This window comes from Orbicella faveolata, unplaced genomic scaffold, assembly GCF_042242905.1.
Source record: "Orbicella faveolata isolate gen_17 unplaced genomic scaffold, um_ofav_v1 contig_15, whole genome shotgun sequence".
In the NCBI taxonomy this organism is placed as follows: domain Eukaryota; kingdom Metazoa; phylum Cnidaria; class Anthozoa; order Scleractinia; family Merulinidae; genus Orbicella; species Orbicella faveolata.
In genome coordinates, this window is record NW_028301542.1 from 7,701,973 (window position 1) to 7,719,303 (window position 17,331).

Sequence of the window (17,331 nt, forward strand, 5' to 3'; positions counted from 1 at the left end):
CATTTTGACCATGTGCCATGTCTCGGAATTCCAAAAGATTTTAGATTCTAACTATTCTATGATAGGTCTTTCAATATATATGTAAAGTTTAGTTTAAGGTCCGGTAATACGGGCAACATTTTTCTCCAACTTGTCTCGCAACATTGTTGCATTGCAAGTTGAAACACACTGTTGCGCGTATTACCACGTTTGTGACCAACTTGTCTCGATTTTCAGCCCAGCTGGAACTCGCTAAATTGAGTCTTATGGTTAAAATCGAAAAACAAAAAATAAGATAATAATTGGGGCTTCAGTAAAACTTTGGTGGGGAATGAAAAGTTGAAAATTTCACCAAACACGATTTCTGTTTTCACAGAAATGTTTCGAATAAAACAATAAATTTTGTCAGGTCTACATAAGATTGTTTAGGTTAAGTGAACTTTAAAGAAAAGAAGGCTGGAGTGAGTGACTGGCTGACTGACCGAGTGACTTATTTCCGTTTTAAATCTTTAACCATACATGATGTACTTTAGTGTTTTAAACTAAAACAAAAAGTGAAAAGAATGAGAAAGAAAACCGTTGAATTTTTAATTACATTTACCGAAAACGTCATTCCTCTACAAGCAAATTCCACAAAACGTAACTTCGAGAACAATTTTATTGCCAAGCAAGAGGGTGCCGTGTGTGCAGAGCGCCTTTTGGGGTAACTAGCCCAGCGAGTAAGGTACTCCTTGTCGTAAAACAACCAAAACAAGTTCAATTGCAAGATATATTTAATATCTTCCTTTCGTTTTCTGACCTTTTTCCCTTCTTCTCTGGATTACACTACTCAGAAAGTTCCTCTCTGTCTTTCACATACAGTATGCCTCCTTTTCAAAATCCTCTTCTCAAAATTCGACTACAATTGCTGATGATATGTATTTTCGAACGCTTAATTATAATGAGGGGTGGCGAATGGTAAATGCGAGACTTTGCGAGAAGCCGAGACTAGACATTTTGACTTCCTCAATTGCGAGACTGAGGTTTCAGAGTGTTTTAAATGCGAGCTCGAGACGTTCAGGTTCTACGACGTCATTTAAGCTTATACAGAAATATTAAAAGAAAATCGAGACTTCCTAAGCCTTGTAAAAAATCGAGACTGCGAGACACACTTGACCGCTAAAAAACGAGACTGCGACACCCGTGAAATTCGGCAAAAATTCTGCGAGACCCATGGCTTTTGAAGGACCATTCGCCACTCCAACAATGAGTATCTTTCCGTAACAACTAAAATTTCAAAAAAATGTTATTATAATTTTATCACGCTATTTCTGTTGCTAACCATATTTTAAAACTTATCTTAAACTTATACCTAAAATCATTCAATACAACTTTCACTGGTAATAATAACAGTAAATGTTACTAGAAGCTATTTACCGGTGAGAAATCTAAGTTCAATCAAATAAACACATAGTTAAATCACGACGTAATTCTCAACTGTTCTATGATACTGTAAACAAGAGGCAGCGCTCAAATTGAGATAAATATCCTGAACTAAAGATGGATTATATCTAAAGGATACATCAGAAGTTCAAGTACGTAATGCGTTTACTGGAAGTTGAAAAATCAACTAAAAGCATATTCGTAGGTCTCGGAAGCGAGCCAGGATGTCCCAAAATGGAGGAGACAAAATGGCTCAGTTCCATTATCAGTAATTACAGATCAAGTGGAAAGTTACGAAATTTCATAAACACTTTTCTCTAAAACCCAAAACTTATCAAAAGTAACTCAAGCTAGAGGCAAGCAAAATACTCAAATGTCCACAAATGGGCGCTGCCTATGCCTCAGTCGGGTAGCTACAGAATTATTGTTTTCATTATAAGTATTACAGTTATCTTACTTGCACTTGTTCACAACTGAATTTAAAAAGTCTATCCTTATGTGGTAATCCGTCAAAAGATAGAAACTATTGTTTTTTAACACAATTTAACCATACAGATAGTCTCTAACAAATCCCGGACAACCGCCTTGAACCAAAAAAAGTCCCACTAGCTAGTACTCTATGACGAGAATACTCCATAAGACCTGGCTTCGACAAGAAGGTCATGTCGTCCTTACAGCTTTTGTCTTTTCCACGACTAAGTTTAAGGAGTCTATCCTTCTGATGCAGTGCCGCAAAAAAAGAGAACTATTTTCGTTCCAAATGCAATTTAACTCTAGTGCAAGTCTCTAAATAACCCCGAAATAAATCTTTGCATCGAAAGTATCAATACTAATTCCAAATAAATGCCTTTTTAAACAGCAAAAACAAACAAACAAACAAAAAAACAAACAAAAACAAAAACAAAAGGGAAAATCACTTTTCTTTTTCTCCTTGTTGTTGTCTTATTGTCGTTTGTTGCCTGGCAGTCCAGAATGAGCTACGGCATGCTCATAGAGCTTAACCTTTTTGTAATCTTTGTCATGGCTCAAAATCTCAATGCAGTGATCTACAAAGTGATAGCCTGGCAACTTGACACCCTTCTCCTTAGCTCTGTAAAGGAAGAAACGAACTCGGATCAGTCTTTCGGTTGAGGGCATAAGCGTATGGCAAATACAGTTGTACTATTTCGCTTATAAAAACACCTAGCTCGGATCTTCACCTGCTTCCGAAACGTCACTAACTTGAAAAAAGACTATTTCTCTCTTTCCTTATGTCCTGGGTGTATTTTTGTTTTTTGTGTTTTTTTTTTTTTCGTTTTTTAGCTTTGTGATCCAGCTATTTTCGGAGTCGTCTTCAACCCCAATCCCCACAAGGGACATCCATAATCAAGTACTCGGAGCTTAGGTCTGATTCTATTCTTACATTGTCGACTAAGAATTGTCTAGATCCTGAAGAAGACTTACTTGTAAGTAGTTCTGAAATCACATCGGTAATGGACATCTCCTTTAAGCAACAGAGCCATGGTAATGTCACCCGTCAACACTCCATCACGCACATATATTTTCTCAGTGGATGGTTCCCATTTCAGCGTCCTCCTCTGCATAACTGGACCATTGGGGGGAAAGTTCACACCATCAAATCGAACTGTATTATAGAAAGTGTCGCCTTTCATTCTGATAAAAGAGAAGTGAGACATACTCAGCGTGACCAAGCAAAGATACGAGAAGAGGTTTTAATTAAAGGCATGGTTAGGAATATAATTTAATAGACACTCGTACAATAAGATATAAGAGCCCCAGCACAAGAGGTAGTGATACCAGAAGCAATTTCGGTTACTTTCTTCCTTATGGATATAAAAATAAAGAGCCACTTCAGAAAAGAGATTTAAAATATTTCATAATGACATTTTCCAGCATTATCGAAACAACAAGGCGATAAGACATTACTGATGATGTGTTTGGAAATAAACAAATTTTATCAATCTGGAACACATGCAATGCTACGTGTTTCCCCGCATGAAGCATCCACTTTACTTACGTTATGTCGTTTCTGGCGATGCAAATGCCCCCGTCTTCGAATGTCAGGCTTCGTTCCCAGGAATACCCCCCAGGAAACGACTGCTTGAAATAGTCTGGTATATGGTCTGGGTATTCGGCGAATACCCTGTTGCCATAATGGAATGCCGTTGTCAGGATATCGTAGGCAAAAGGCAGAGGTCCGCCGTCTATGACCGTCAGGCCCATAGTCTGCTTTCCCCTTAAATTAAAACACAAACAAGAAACTAAAGACGTAGGGAAACGTACTGTTCACATGCAATGCAGAACTAGGCGGTTCTGAGAAAGAAGGCAGTTAAACTAGGGAATATTTGCTTTCGACATTGACAGTCTGACCTCAGACACTCAGAACGCCATGCCATGATTGTTCTCTTCTTAGTAAATATTTGGTGGCTTTCTTTTACACCCGCCAACATTATCAACCTTTAACTGAGTTAATAGGTTGCTCGCTCTTTTAAAAGGTGAGCACGTTTTCAGTGCTTACAGTTTGAAACAAATGCAACGAAATGACCTCTTATTGCGGCAGGATAACATTTTTTTCAAATGTCAATTGGAAAAAGGATACCAAGTACCTGAGAAACATTACGCGGAAATCACTTGATAAACTAGAAATAAACAGGATTCAATAACTTGGAGCTTAGAACAGCCTGGTCACACCATTGAGGGCGTCGTACGCGTTTTCAACCCGATATAGCCCCAGTAATTTGCTTGACTTACAAATATATAGCAAATACAGCCTAAGAATTGGCATATTTAATAATTATTTTAACATAGAGCGAAGGTAAGTACTTTTTAGATATCGATTTCTATGTAAGGATAATAACACATTTTTGAAAGTCTCGATGTACAAATTCTCGCCATGTTCTTCGTCACCTTAATGGTCGATCAAGCTCAACGAAAAAAAAAAATAGAGCCTGTATCTGCAGCAATATCCTGAAAGAAATACGGTTTCAGTCGAATTTTCTAGTTTAAGTAAACAAGGCACTGCTTGATAGGAGGCGGCCGAAAAACTGATAACGATGATTAAACATTTTAAACTTGTACTTACTCAAAAGGCTTCCCTGAACCATCTCCTTCAATCACGAACTTGTGTCCGTTTACAGTGCCTTCCGTACGCAGTTTGATCTTCATGTCTGGCTTAATCACACTCTGTGGAATCAAATTGGGATGAATTTGAGATCTATCACTAACTAAGAATATAAGCAGTAGAGTAAATTCATCAGTGAAAAACAAAATAAAACCTTTGCTCCTGTAACACTTACCACGATGGTAGACGTAAGTAAGATATCTGCCTTATACAGCTCTTGTTGTTCTCGATCTGCTCTCTTCCAAATCACCAGGGTGAATGGGATTTCAGCGCGATGGATGCTGCTTTAAACCTGAATGTCACACCCAAGATCTCCTTGAGCCAATTGAAAGCCAGCAACCCTATGTAACAATTAAACAACAACCCTTTTTAACAAAGAGCAACCCTTTGATGTCTATCATGTCAAGCCATACTGTTTCTTTTTTGTTATATGGAAATGACCTTGGGGTATCGACTAATCGTTTTTGACAATTGTGATCGTGCGAACATTAATGGCATTTATTTAAACATGGAATTTTTATCTTGATTTTCATTAATTTCCGTTCGCGCTAGGGTTGACCTTAAATGTTTCGATTCAAAAAGACTGCAATATGACATCAAAAGCGCGTGGTCGTTTTGTCGACTAGACTGCTCCTCTCCACATAGCTGGTAAACATAAGTACGCCTTAAATGTTTCGGTTAAGAAGGAGTCACAATATGGTTCCAAAACTGCGGTCTCTTTCTGGAGTAAACTGCTCTTCACATGGCTGGCGATAGGTAACTTTATTGAGAAGCTCAGACAAAACAGGATGATCTCATTCTCTGTCGCATGATCGAACAGTGCAAAACATTGAACAGTAGAAATATTTCTACAATATTGAATGTCCTTGGCCAGTATCGCCTTGGGGGTACATGTAGGTCTAGTGAAACTAACTATCAACAAGATTGATATTAAAAGTTCCACTTTTTTTTTTTTTTTTTTTTTTTTTTTTCATTTAGGCGAACAGCGACGGTGACGATTTGTCAACACTCGCATCAGATTTCAAGAGGTGTTTACCACACATGTGATGATGTGTTTCCTGGCGGGTCCATCTCTAGCTTAGACCATTGGCGGGAAAATGATATTGCCATGTGCGCTTGAGAGATTTCATGAGTCGAAGAAGCCGGATAGCTGTAAAGGAACAAAGGACTTTCTCGACTGAGAAAAAATTCACGGCCTGAAAATGGCTCCGTGTTGACTTATTTGTTTATTTGCATTTCACGCAGTATGAACGGGGCGTTATCTTCGTAATATAAGATCTGCCTGTTTCGCCGACATAATCAGTCAATCAATCAGTAATCTTTGATTTGGGTTAGTAGATTTAAATTAAACTAGTTATAACATTCTGGGTTTGTTATCAATCATGCCAATTGTTTTTAACAGGGGGGCAAAAATTCTCAAAACAATTGAGGTCAGCGTTTTTTATCGTTTCACGAAGAGTTGAAATATTGGAGCTGAGATACATTCCTTCTTATAGGTTATTATATAACTTAATGTAATAATAACTTTAATAACTTATGAAATGCTGTACATTACATAATGTGCATTACTGTGTTATCTTACTTATATACTTCATGTAGTTACTGTTAATCTTCAATGTTTTGGTTAAGAAAGAGTTAAAATATGGCATCAAAAGCACAGTCATTTTTGCGACTTAACTGCTCTACACAGAGCTGTGAACTCAAGTAGTCTACAAGTAAGTTTATCAAGTAGCTTTCAGGACAAACAAGATAATTCAGTCACCTTTGATCTTGCAATGCAAACAGTGAACCCTGGAAGTATTTCTGGAATGTTATGTGTTCTTGACTGGCAATTCCAGAATTCTCCTGAAAAGTAAACGCGAAGTAAACGCATGTCCAAGTGCTTGTAAAACGGTCAGTCCTTAAGGATGTCAACTAACTATTTTTCATAAATGTAATCGTGTGAGAGGCACGATAACGTAATATTTCGTACCAGGAGAGAGTCAATCGGCTAGCTATACATCTGATTAAATGACTTATTCTATACTTCGTTCTTTTGACTTAACTGTTCGTTAGAGAATGTAGTGGGCACCTCAGCCTTAAGGTCAGTCCGTTAATACGGCCACCTCGTTATTACGGGCACATTATTCTGGCCCGAACAAAAGCTCAGTCAGTCATTTTCTTATTTAAGGAACACTTTCAATACGGCCACTCCGTTAACAAGGGCAGACTTTTGTGGGCCGTTGGTGACCGGATGAACCGAGTTCTACTGTACTTTGTATAGGGTATAGTGAACAAGAGGGGATTGTTCCTCTAACATATGATTGTAGCAGTATGATAGTATAGTGCAGTAAATTACAGTGTCAACTGATAAGTTGTGTCTGTGACTATGGCTATTTTTCCACACTTGAGATGGTTGTCATCTCGCATATATATGCGCATGCCTTAACGAAGAGTTATTTCATCTCACCTATTGTTGTTAATCCAGGACCATCCGGGTTAATTTCTTGTGCCGCAAACGAGTATTGATAACCATTTCCGTTCTGAAAAGGAATTTAATGTTTGCAAACGCCTTGTCTTATGTTTCATAATGTTAATCAGAATGAACAGAATAAAGTCATATTTTTGTGGATAAAGCCGTTGACGAAATTACGCATTCAAAATTTTCTACAACAAGACTCAACATACATAATTGTAATGCCCGAGTAGGCAGCAAGTGAACGCATTCAAATTCTGTTGAAAACGGCTATCAAAGATATCCAGAACTCGCTTATGTTAGATCACATGTGCAGAAATTGACTTATCACAAGTGGCCAGCTGACCCTAAACTTGCCGAAAAATGGCGCAAGCAAGTAGCGAAGACACGAGGTGACGTTTTCAACCCACCGCCTGGCGCCAGTGGGACTTTTGTCTGTTCAAATCATTTTCCTTTGGGGAGGAGAACCCCCGGAAACCCTGAAACTGACTTTCCATCGCTTTTTATGACTGTTTCCGATTATCTACAAAAGAGGTCGCCTAAGAAAAGGAAAGCAAACAAGTTACAAGAAGCTGGTGCTTCAAGGTACTTGCTTTTCAGCAGCAGCTCAAAAGATGATGATGAGAGCTCAAGTGACGATAATGAAGATTTGGAAATTGAGGTGGACTACTCTGCTTCAGTTCCTATGCAGTTTGAACAGCTAACCAGAGAATTAGAATTGAAGGTTTACACAGGTTTGTCGTCTACTGAAACATTTAAGTTCCTATTCGATTATTTATGTGAAAAGGCTCGGTCAATGCAGTATTGGAGGGGAGAAAAACAGACAACTAAAGAGACATCTCAGCCTCCTTCTCCTTTTGAGTTGGCAAATGGTTTTACTAAAGGACGACCAGGACCTGAAAGAAAGCTCAGACTGCAGCAAGAATTTCTACTGACTTTAATGAAACTAAGACTAGCTCTTTTGACTACTGATTTGGGATTTAGGTTCCATGTGTCAGCTACCACTGTCAGCAGTATTTTCATTACATGGGTTAAGCTCATGTCTAAGGAACTGTCAGTGTTAATCCTGTGGCCTAGTCGTCAACAGGTCAAGAAAACTCTCCCGTTATGTTTTAGGAAGCTGTACCCCAAAGTAAGATGTATTATTGACTGCTTCGAGTGCTTCACAGAAACCCCTAGTGGACTTGATTTGGCAGCAACCCTATGGAGTGAATATAAGCATCACTACACATTCAAAGTGCTTGTTGCAATTACTCCAAATGGAGCTATTTCATATGTTTCACCATGTTATGGAGGAAGGGAATCTGATATTTTTGTGGTGAGAAACAGTGGATTTTTGAACATGATTGAACCCTATGATGAAGTCATGGCAGACAGAGGGTTTAAGATCAGAGAAGACTTGATGATGCACATGGCAACACTATGCATACCACCTAGCTGTGCATCATCTATGCAGCTGTTACCAAGAGATGTTAAAGAAACATCGAACATCGCAAATGTCCGGATCTATGTGGAGCAAGCCATCGGACGGCTTAAAGTTTTTCTTCTCTTAAAGAATGAATTGCCTATCACTCTGCTTCCCCTGGCTGATGACATTGTTCGTGTCTGCTGCACATTATGTAATTTGTTCCCACCTCTCTGTGTTTAATAATATTATTTGTGTGTGCGGATAAACAGGGTTAGGCAGGCATGATGGCACCGCCGCAATTCCCCCCCCACCCCCCCCCCCCCTCGTACTAACAGGGCTCATAACAGGGCACAGCCTAGTACCCAAGCTACTTTGGAAGGTAACTATATGTTTTTTTTTTTTTTTTTCAGGAAATGTGTATAGATTTGATCACATGGAGAACATTTCAACCATTAAAAGATTTAGTAGCCATGGATTAAGGCGGGGGCACACCTGAAGCCCGTTTTTCCACCACTTTTCACCCGTTTCAATAATTCCCAAAACCCTCAGTTCATCTCACAAAGCTATGCTTAGCGGTGTTTTGTACATTTTTGGGTGATTTTGGGGGATGTTTGGGAAGAGATAGTTTTCCTCAAAGGATTAGTAAAATTTGGAGAAATAAGAAATATTAAAGATTTAATGCGATTTTTAAATTAGAATTTGAAAATTAAAAATTAGTAGATGGACACCCAAACAGTCCTGACAACCTGGGGTGCTCTTGCATGGGGGTCAACTGTCTGGTGGTGTTCCAAAAAATATTTTCTTTCTTCTATCCCGTCTTTAAACCTCTTAAAATTTCAGTCAAATTCATGTTTACCCCCACCTTAATAAATAAACTTATTAAACTCAACAAAATTACGAAAAAACTCAGCTAACTCTGAATTCTTATTTTCTCAACAAAGTCAGATCAAGTAATGTGGGGCAATTTGGTACAAAAAGTGCATTATTGACCAACTAGTGGCCTATTAACTTTTCTTGCATTTTAAATTTTATGCTTTTGCATAATTATGCAAAGCTTTTATCCGAACAATCTGTTTCATTTTTTCATCCCTTATATACATAAACACCAACTATTTTTACAATTATCAAAATTTAGACAAAAAAAATTCATCAGAGAAATTAGAGTTTTTTCATTGTAACTTAAACAAATGCTCCTATTACAAAAAAGCTGGACAGATCGGTTAGGAGAATTTGTAAGTCAATGTTAAACAATGTTAAGCCTTTTATGGTTAATCTTCACTGCAATAATCACAAATGAGATCTGCAGAGCTTGTAATATTTTCATGGTTGCTACACCAAGCGTGGACAGCTTGTTTGCAGATTGTACATACATGCTCTCCATTAACAGGGATGTTCTTCATTGAACACACAGGGCAAACATAATTCATGGCATCAGATGCAGCACCTTGCTCTGATTCCTGAGCAAAATTAAATTTAAGTTCATCTTCAGTGTCAGTGTCAGTGTCATTGATGTCATTGTCATTGCTGCATCTGTCAGACAGCACTGGCACACCCAAGAATCCAATGCATTTGCAGCACTCATGGTGAGGTCAGCACATGGCAAGTGCCACCATGTGCTGCAGCTGTCACAGAAGAGGCTGTTCTCCTTTGCAGAATCACTGATTTCATCCTCCTCCAAAATTACTTTACTGCACTTCGGACACTCAAAAATGTCCCTGTACCCCAGCAGACATGGCAATACAAATGACTTGTAAAACAGTGTAATATTGCTGACAACATTCAGACAAAATTCAATGTCAAGTTCCACTCGTTCATAGAAAAGAGGGTCACCCTGTGTCCAAACAATGAAATAACCATGACTGGCACCAACAACCCACATCTGAGCCTGCATTTGGGTATAATATTTGTGGGTGCGTTTCAGGCGAGGTTTACCATTAAAATCTTCAAGGAAGTCAACACGGTCATATGTTTCCTTGACATGAAGGTTGTCATTTCTCACTGAGTAAGGGCACTTTGCTTCAATAATTGAAAGGCCATGGCATCCGCAGTAAAACAAGCCATCTGGTGAAGCAGCGAGGTAGGGGTAGTCAGGCTGTATAAACAATCCACACTGTTTAAAGCCCTGCAGTCCACCATCATGTTGTGAAGCAACATCAGACATAAAGGATTTGATTGCATCCTTCTCGTGGGCATTTTCCCAGTTGATCTGAGGCAGGTGAGAGACATCATCATTTTTGTTCAACAGGCTTGACACAAGTGAACTGTAAACCGGTTTCTTGTCACTGTGGCCTTTCCGGTTGAGAATGGTTTGTGCCTTTGTGTGGAATGTGTGGAAATTGGAAGCTGTTAATCTTCCAATCCTCAGCTGATACCACAGTTCACTTGTGCTCTGGCCACGGGTTTCAACTTCCACTCTTGCAACTTGGTCTTTTGTCATTTGGCAGTCTTTGAGAAATAGTGGAGCTGTCTGCTCTAGTGGCTTGCCTTTCATTTCCTCAGATGCCATAAAGGTTAGGGCTTTCTGAGGGAGAGGTTCGAGAAGACCATCATCTTTTGTGTGTTCTATGGAATAGAGCACACATGCTGATGGAATATTTTTTATAACGCTAGTGACCAAGGCTGACACTCTTTCATTGGTCAACTGTCTGTCTTGAGGTTTCCTTGGGTCAAGCTGGTTCTTTAACTTTAAACTCGCCTCTTGATCTCTCGCACTGTTCTCGTGAGTTTTCTTGTCTTTGCGAAAGACAAGGTTCTTGATCTGGCTTGGCTGCACATCTTTCTTTGTTCCTCTGTTCCATCCCTGCGGAACACTTGTGCAAGCTGGGGAGATGTATGCTTTCTTATAAGCAAAGTTCACTTCGTACATCAAAGCAATAACATGATTGCAGACTTCTGCAGTACCAGCAGTGCATGTACACCATGAAGTGACAATTCTGCAGTCGCTTTTCGTGCCCTCCAAACAAATCCATACTTTGTGTGGGTCATCACGAAGCTTCTGGGAGGGAGAAACACACCCCTTAAGAAACATTTGTTTGCTGTCTACAGGGCATGTTGTAAACAACACAGTGTCAACAAAACCACTCATCCAATATGAGTAGGCTTTCTGATCCTTGTACTTTCCGATGTATTCCACATCAACAGCTTTTGTTCACAAAATGTAGCTGAACAGTTTACCATCATCTATTTCTGGCCACTGTTTTACGTCATCAATCCAGGCGTCACGCGGTATGTTATTGGGGTCGCTCTTTATTTCATTTGACTTCAACCTTCGGGTATATTCTTCTTTGATCTGACGGTAGACTTGTTCTTGAGTGAACTTTATGGGTGCATTAAGTTCATAAGCTCCAAATGCTCTAGTAACAAACTCAGACTTACGGCCAGTTTGCTTCAGTCCTCTGAGGGAGAGAAAATCCTTGAGCGACGACACAGTCCAGCCGAGGAAGTCATCATATTGCAGAACTTCTTCTGCTTGTCGAGGCATCTAAAAAGAATATTTCGCCAATTACACCAGAGCTGAAGTGGTGCAAATTAAAAATCAAAGTTTCGGCAAGATATTTCTCATATCAAGAGATACTGTGGTCTTTTTTTCCGCGGAAAGAATAGCAAAGCACTTCAGCTATTCTTCTACGCCGTTTGCAATTTCAGGCTTGGCCGCGCGCTCGCCCCAGTAGTTTTGCACCCCCGGCAAAATAGCGTTGGTAACCTTGAAATGGTCTTTTAAAAGGGACAGAAGAACTGCTCTAGCGGCAACGATTTTTGATAATCATAATTTAATTAGCTGGAATTGAATTGTTTTGTCTATATTTGAAGTCAATAAGGGTTTTCAGAACTATTCAAATGAATTTCACGCGTGTAAATTCCAATCATTATTTTGCTTGATAGAGGCTGACTTATCGGCTAGTTATTATTTTAGGTGTGAAAATGATTGCCCCTTTGGACCTTTTGATACTACTGGTGACAGTAACATTGTGTCGATAGACAGTTGCTCAGCGAGGATTAAGTTTAAGCGTGTCAGGTCAAGGAAGGTGATAGCATAAGATTCTTTCGTCATCATCATCATCATCATCTTCTTCTTCTTCATTTAAAAACACGGTAAATACATCAGGCATTAACAATTTAATATAAAAGCTACAAGCTACGACTATGTATAACTTAAAAATATTGCTAACTATTAAAGAAAAGTATACTAAATTAAAGTCTGCTTTACATGAATGCCTTGTCGGAATTAATTAACAATCGTGGGAAATTAGTCTGAGATGTTGCTTGCCTAGCAGCTGAGGGTAGACTGTTCCAGATGCCTGCACCACTATATAAGTAAATGTGCAATATGTAGAGGCAAAATCTTTATTTAGACACAGTATTTAATCCAGGACTTAGCAATATTGAATTAAATTAGTCTAATTACCTAACTGATAAATCACTAATAACTACTACAATAAAAGAAATGATAAGAGACCTGCTTTACAACGAAGCCGTGTTTAAAAGCGAAATAAAACTTGCATAAGACTGCCATCAAAATCGTAATTCTTCAACTTAGATTTCAATTTATCAAGAGTGGGTGACTGACGAATATCCAAGAGTAAACTATTTCACAGTACAACTTCGCTGTAGGACAGACTTAAATTCTTTTACAACGATTTAAGAATGCCTGCCTGTAAAAATCAGACAAATTCTTAATTTCGCGGCAAGGATCGAAAATTTGATTTCGCCCATATAATTATGGTAGATAGGCTAGGGCATGACAAAAACTACTGGATAGTTTTTTTGGCAAAATATCCTTTTATTTCAGAGGAATATGCAAATCACCAAATTCCGTTAAAATCGTCATTTAACGCACCATTTTACTAAACAAGTCTGAGAGCCTCGCATGCAAAACCACATCATTCTTCCGTCTTTAAAACACTCAAATATTTTTGTGCAATGTTTAAATGTGTACTGGGTTGATTTTAGGGAATTTCGAGGCTAAAGACATGTATTTCATTCACTTAAAAGTACTTCGTGAATATAATTAATTTTCACCATGTGCGAACCCTTCAAATGGATTAAGCTTCTGGTGGTTGAATTGCAGAAGGATGGTCTACAGATTCCTGTAAAAAGTTCTTTGGGCAAATGATTGTGAGCGACACTAGAACTTTTCAAAGTACGCTAAAAATGCAAATATTTGACCATCCGTCGTCAAATTTCAATTTACGGGTTAGACATATATTTTAGCATGCGCCACATGACTTGACCTATATTAAGTTGAAATAGACACAGAGCTGATAATTTCGAAATGTTCTAACCTTATTTGCTGTAAAAGACAAGTCCAAACGGCGATTTGACGTGTTTCTCTCGCTATTCGTCGCATATAAAACAGAAGTTTGGTTTTGTTTACACAACGTCCGATGTACATCGCCCCCGGGGGAGGTACTTTGGGAATTTCTGAGTGGGGATGTGCCGCTGGGACCCTGGAACCCTTAGCCTATACCAGAGGTAGTTCACCTGAATTTTACCACCCTATACTAGAGTAAAATCCCCAAATCCCCCCATCTATCGACACTGTTGAGACTGATTTGCGTAAATTTAAACTTGCTGATTTGATTTTTGTATATTTTTGAGTGGCAATTCCTGGTTTCCTTAGTCTAGATAAAATCTCCAACCAACTAGTCAGTTTTGTGAAAAATGATATCCTATTCTAGACCCAAACGCTCTGATTTATATACCCCATCCTAGAGTAAACTGCTTCAAAACCATAACCTTCACAGCGGCACATACCTATATACCCATATATGGCAGTGCCCCCCCCCCCGGACATCGCCTACTGTCAACCTATTATTGGTCGAATACCAGGAATCTGTGACTCTCTTTCGGCGCATATGATCACCACTGCATCTAAGTCAAAAACGGCTAAGTCATTTGCATATAGTTGCTTCCTTTGCACTGCGCCATCCTGCACCAAAATATTTCGTTTGATCGCTTGCTGACCATTACTGGTAATCGTGTCATAGCACAATCTTACAGCCGTTATTCGTTCGTCACGCAATGCTGTCACGGCATATGCTGCACATTTTGATCTATTTTGCATAGGGCATTCTCAGGATAAATGAAACAATTCATTCATTGTGTGTCTGTTCATATATATAATAATATGTGTATATTTATATAATCGTATTCTATAGTGTAGGTGGCCTCGGTCCAAATCACGTTTGTATAACTTTCTGATGTTTCAGACAACAGCTGATTAAGCTAGTGCCTGTACTCAGTACAAAACTGACCATAAACAAATTATAGATCAATGAAGCAAGAACTAACTGAGATAAAAGTAGGAAATCACAATGTGTCTAATTCATGAGAAAAACAGACTAAATTTAATTAGTAATCACCTGAGTAAACAAACCCTAGCCATGCCATTTTATTTGGCATATTTTTGTTTTTGTTTTGGTGTAGTGCAAAGCAAGCAACTATCTACAAATCACTTAGCCGTTTTTGACTTAGATGCAGTGGTGATCATATGTGTCGAAAGAGGGTCACAGATTCCTGGTATTCGACCAAGGTTAGAACATTTCGAAATTATCAGCTCTGTGTCTATTTCAACTTAATATAGGTCAAGTCATGTGGCGCATGCTAAAATATAAGTCTAACCCGTAAATTGAAATTTGACAACGGATGGTCAAATATTTGCATTTTTAGCGTACTTTGAAAAGCTCTCGCGTCGCTCACAATCATTTGCCCAAAGAACTTTTTACAGGAATCTGTAGACCATCCTTCTGCGATTCAACCACCAGAAGCTTAATTAATTTAATCTATTTGAAGGTTTCGTACATGGTGAAAATCAATTATTTTTACGAAGTACTTTTAAGTGAATGAAATACATGCCTTCGAAATTTAATTATTTTGCACCCAAAAAAAAACCCCGCAACATTCCCTAAAATCAACCCAGTACCATTTAAACATTGCACAAAAATATTTGAGTGTTTTAAAGACGGAAGAATGCATACGAGGCTCTCAAACTTCTTTAATAAAATGGTGCGTCAATTGACGATTTTAACGGAATTTGATAATTTGCATACTGCTTTGAATAAAAAGGATATTTTGCCAAAAAAATTATCCAGTAGTTTTTGTCATGCCCTAGCCTATCTATCATAAAAATATGAGCGAAATCGAATTTTCGACCCTTGCCGAGTTATTTCCCATATTCATGGACAGGGACTCTTAATATGTTCTTCGAGGAGTAATAAAAATCTCGGTGGGTTGACCCAAAAGCAGCCGTCCAGTCAATAAAAATCGCAAGGGTTGTTCACTTGTAGTTTCTAACACTCAATTTCCCGATTTTTTTTTTAACTGAAATGCCTCGTGCAAAAATAGCGATTTTTGCACGAGGTACCACATGTCCACCACTTGCACCCCACTTGCATTTCGTGTTGTCAAATTTCTTGACCTAAGTGTACCTTAAGATATTTAACTGCACACATTTCAAGAAGCAGTGCTCTTTCGTTTGGTCTTTTTATGATACCGCGCCATGTAACAAGTTGCTTAGTGCTCTCAATTTAGCCAGTTGTTTTGTGACGCTGTCACTGATCGCTAAAAAGAGTCACAAATTAAAAAAATATATATTGCAAAAAAAAAAAAGTGTGTGCCGCCAAATTGTTCATGTAACCATACAAATTGTGTAGCAATCTGTCTTTTTTTGACTAGTGCATTAGCTTTTGCAACGTATTTTTTTATGTTTATTTGTGGATAATTCTTTTAAAACAGCAACACTCTACTCGTTTTTTTTTTTTTTTTTTTTTTTTTTGCTCTTCCTTCCTCCGATTAAAGAAAAAACTTCCCTCAGAATTCATCGCTCGGGAGTCTAAATGAATGTAATAGCTTTCTCCTGAAAACGTTTCCTATGCAATATTCCTTCGCCGATTCATTTTATGGCTTGCTTGTCACAGCAGCTGCTCTCAACTTGGCCACCTGTCTTTTTACCATTTTGCTGAACGTCTTAGTTATGATCGCCGTGGAAACCAAACAAGGACTCCAAAGGCACCGTAACATTCTGTTGGCTTGTTTCGCGCTTACTAGTCTGATGGATGGGCTAGCTGTACAACCCTTTCACATAACCATGACTATTTTCCTTCTACATGGTGGAGATTTTCACAAATATTGTGACATCCACTTTGCATTTAGCAGCAGCTTTTAACTCGGTTTTAATCAGGGGAGAATGATTTCTGGCCATTAGGCATACCATCATCCACGTTTCAATAGTTAGAACAGTTCGTCTAATAGTTTCCTCCGCTCTGGCGCGAATTGCAACCACGTTGTACTTTCTTGTTATTTCCAACTCAACAATCGTTAGATTCTTTTGTCTTGTAGATCCTTGTAGCAGTCATATCGTCAATCGTTTCCTTGCAGGTCTTTCTTTATAAGGAACCCCGGCGACCAGATAAACAGACTCACTCACTACAAGTTTCCTTCGAGGCTATAGAGCCATGAGAAGCTCCCAGGCTAACCTTATCTGTTTAATTCATGTTTTCGTATCGTCACTTGCTAAGAATTACGTTTTTAAAGCACTGCTAGTCATTTCGCATAAAAAACTGAAAAGTTAGAAATTTTAAAACCGTAAGTGTGTAATGATACCCTTCGTTTGCTAGATTTTCTGACCGGTTAAAGCCTTCGTGAATGAAACGTTCGAATATGACAGAGAAACAATCGGCTAAATTGGTGTGTGCACATCATCAAATAGAGGTTACAGTGTCACTTAGCATCCTCAATCAGGGCAGCACGTTTCGCTTCTAGGCTCTTAAACCACTTACAGAAGTTAACATGTCTCTCCCTCAATTTTATTTTTCCCACGTGCTGCTATCCGTTATCCCTTGTGTTTTACAATACATACAATGACTTCTAATGGATTTTCTAAAAGGTTCGGGTGAATTGTTTACCTTTGCGTTAACACATAATAACTTCTAATGGGTCCTAAAGCGC

At 38.6% G+C, this 17,331-nt stretch overlaps 2 protein-coding genes and 1 pseudogene across 2 annotated transcripts; 1 reads left to right on the forward strand and 2 right to left on the reverse strand.

Moving 5' to 3' along the window:
- Positions 1-734: 734 nt before the first annotated feature.
- LOC110064948 (GFP-like fluorescent chromoprotein cFP484) lies at positions 735-4,785 on the reverse strand. Its single transcript, XM_089288264.1, has 5 exons — positions 4,698-4,785; positions 4,484-4,584; positions 3,419-3,637; positions 2,845-3,054; positions 735-2,491 (listed from the first exon to the last, which is right to left on the reverse strand). Exons 2-5 carry the CDS (start codon positions 4,564-4,566, stop codon positions 2,344-2,346), a joined length of 660 nt encoding a protein of 219 aa, XP_089144390.1. The 5' UTR covers positions 4,567-4,584; positions 4,698-4,785; the 3' UTR covers positions 735-2,343.
- Positions 4,786-7,482: 2,697 nt separating this feature from the next.
- On the forward strand, positions 7,483-8,625 carry LOC149113353 (uncharacterized). Its single transcript, XM_089288463.1, has one exon. It carries the CDS (start codon positions 7,483-7,485, stop codon positions 8,623-8,625), a length of 1,143 nt encoding a protein of 380 aa, XP_089144589.1.
- Positions 8,626-9,296: 671 nt separating this feature from the next.
- On the reverse strand, positions 9,297-12,022 carry LOC149113354 (uncharacterized; annotated as a pseudogene).
- Positions 12,023-17,331: the final 5,309 nt, after the last annotated feature.

Bases quoted from the DNA above. Each gene is read 5' to 3' on its own strand.
- LOC110064948 (XM_089288264.1), bottom strand. From the start codon at position 4,566: ATGAAGATCAAACTGCGTACGGAAGGCACTGTAAACGGACACAAGTTC. The intron at 3,055-3,418 runs GTAAGTAAAGTG...CTCTTTTATCAG, and splicing joins ATCGCCAGAAACGACATAAC to AATGAAAGGCGACACTTTCT. The intron at 2,492-2,844 runs GTAAGTCTTCTT...CTTCCTTTACAG, and splicing joins GATTTCAGAACTACTTACAA to AGCTAAGGAGAAGGGTGTCA.
- LOC149113353 (XM_089288463.1), top strand. From the start codon at position 7,483: ATGACTGTTTCCGATTATCTACAAAAGAGGTCGCCTAAGAAAAGGAAA.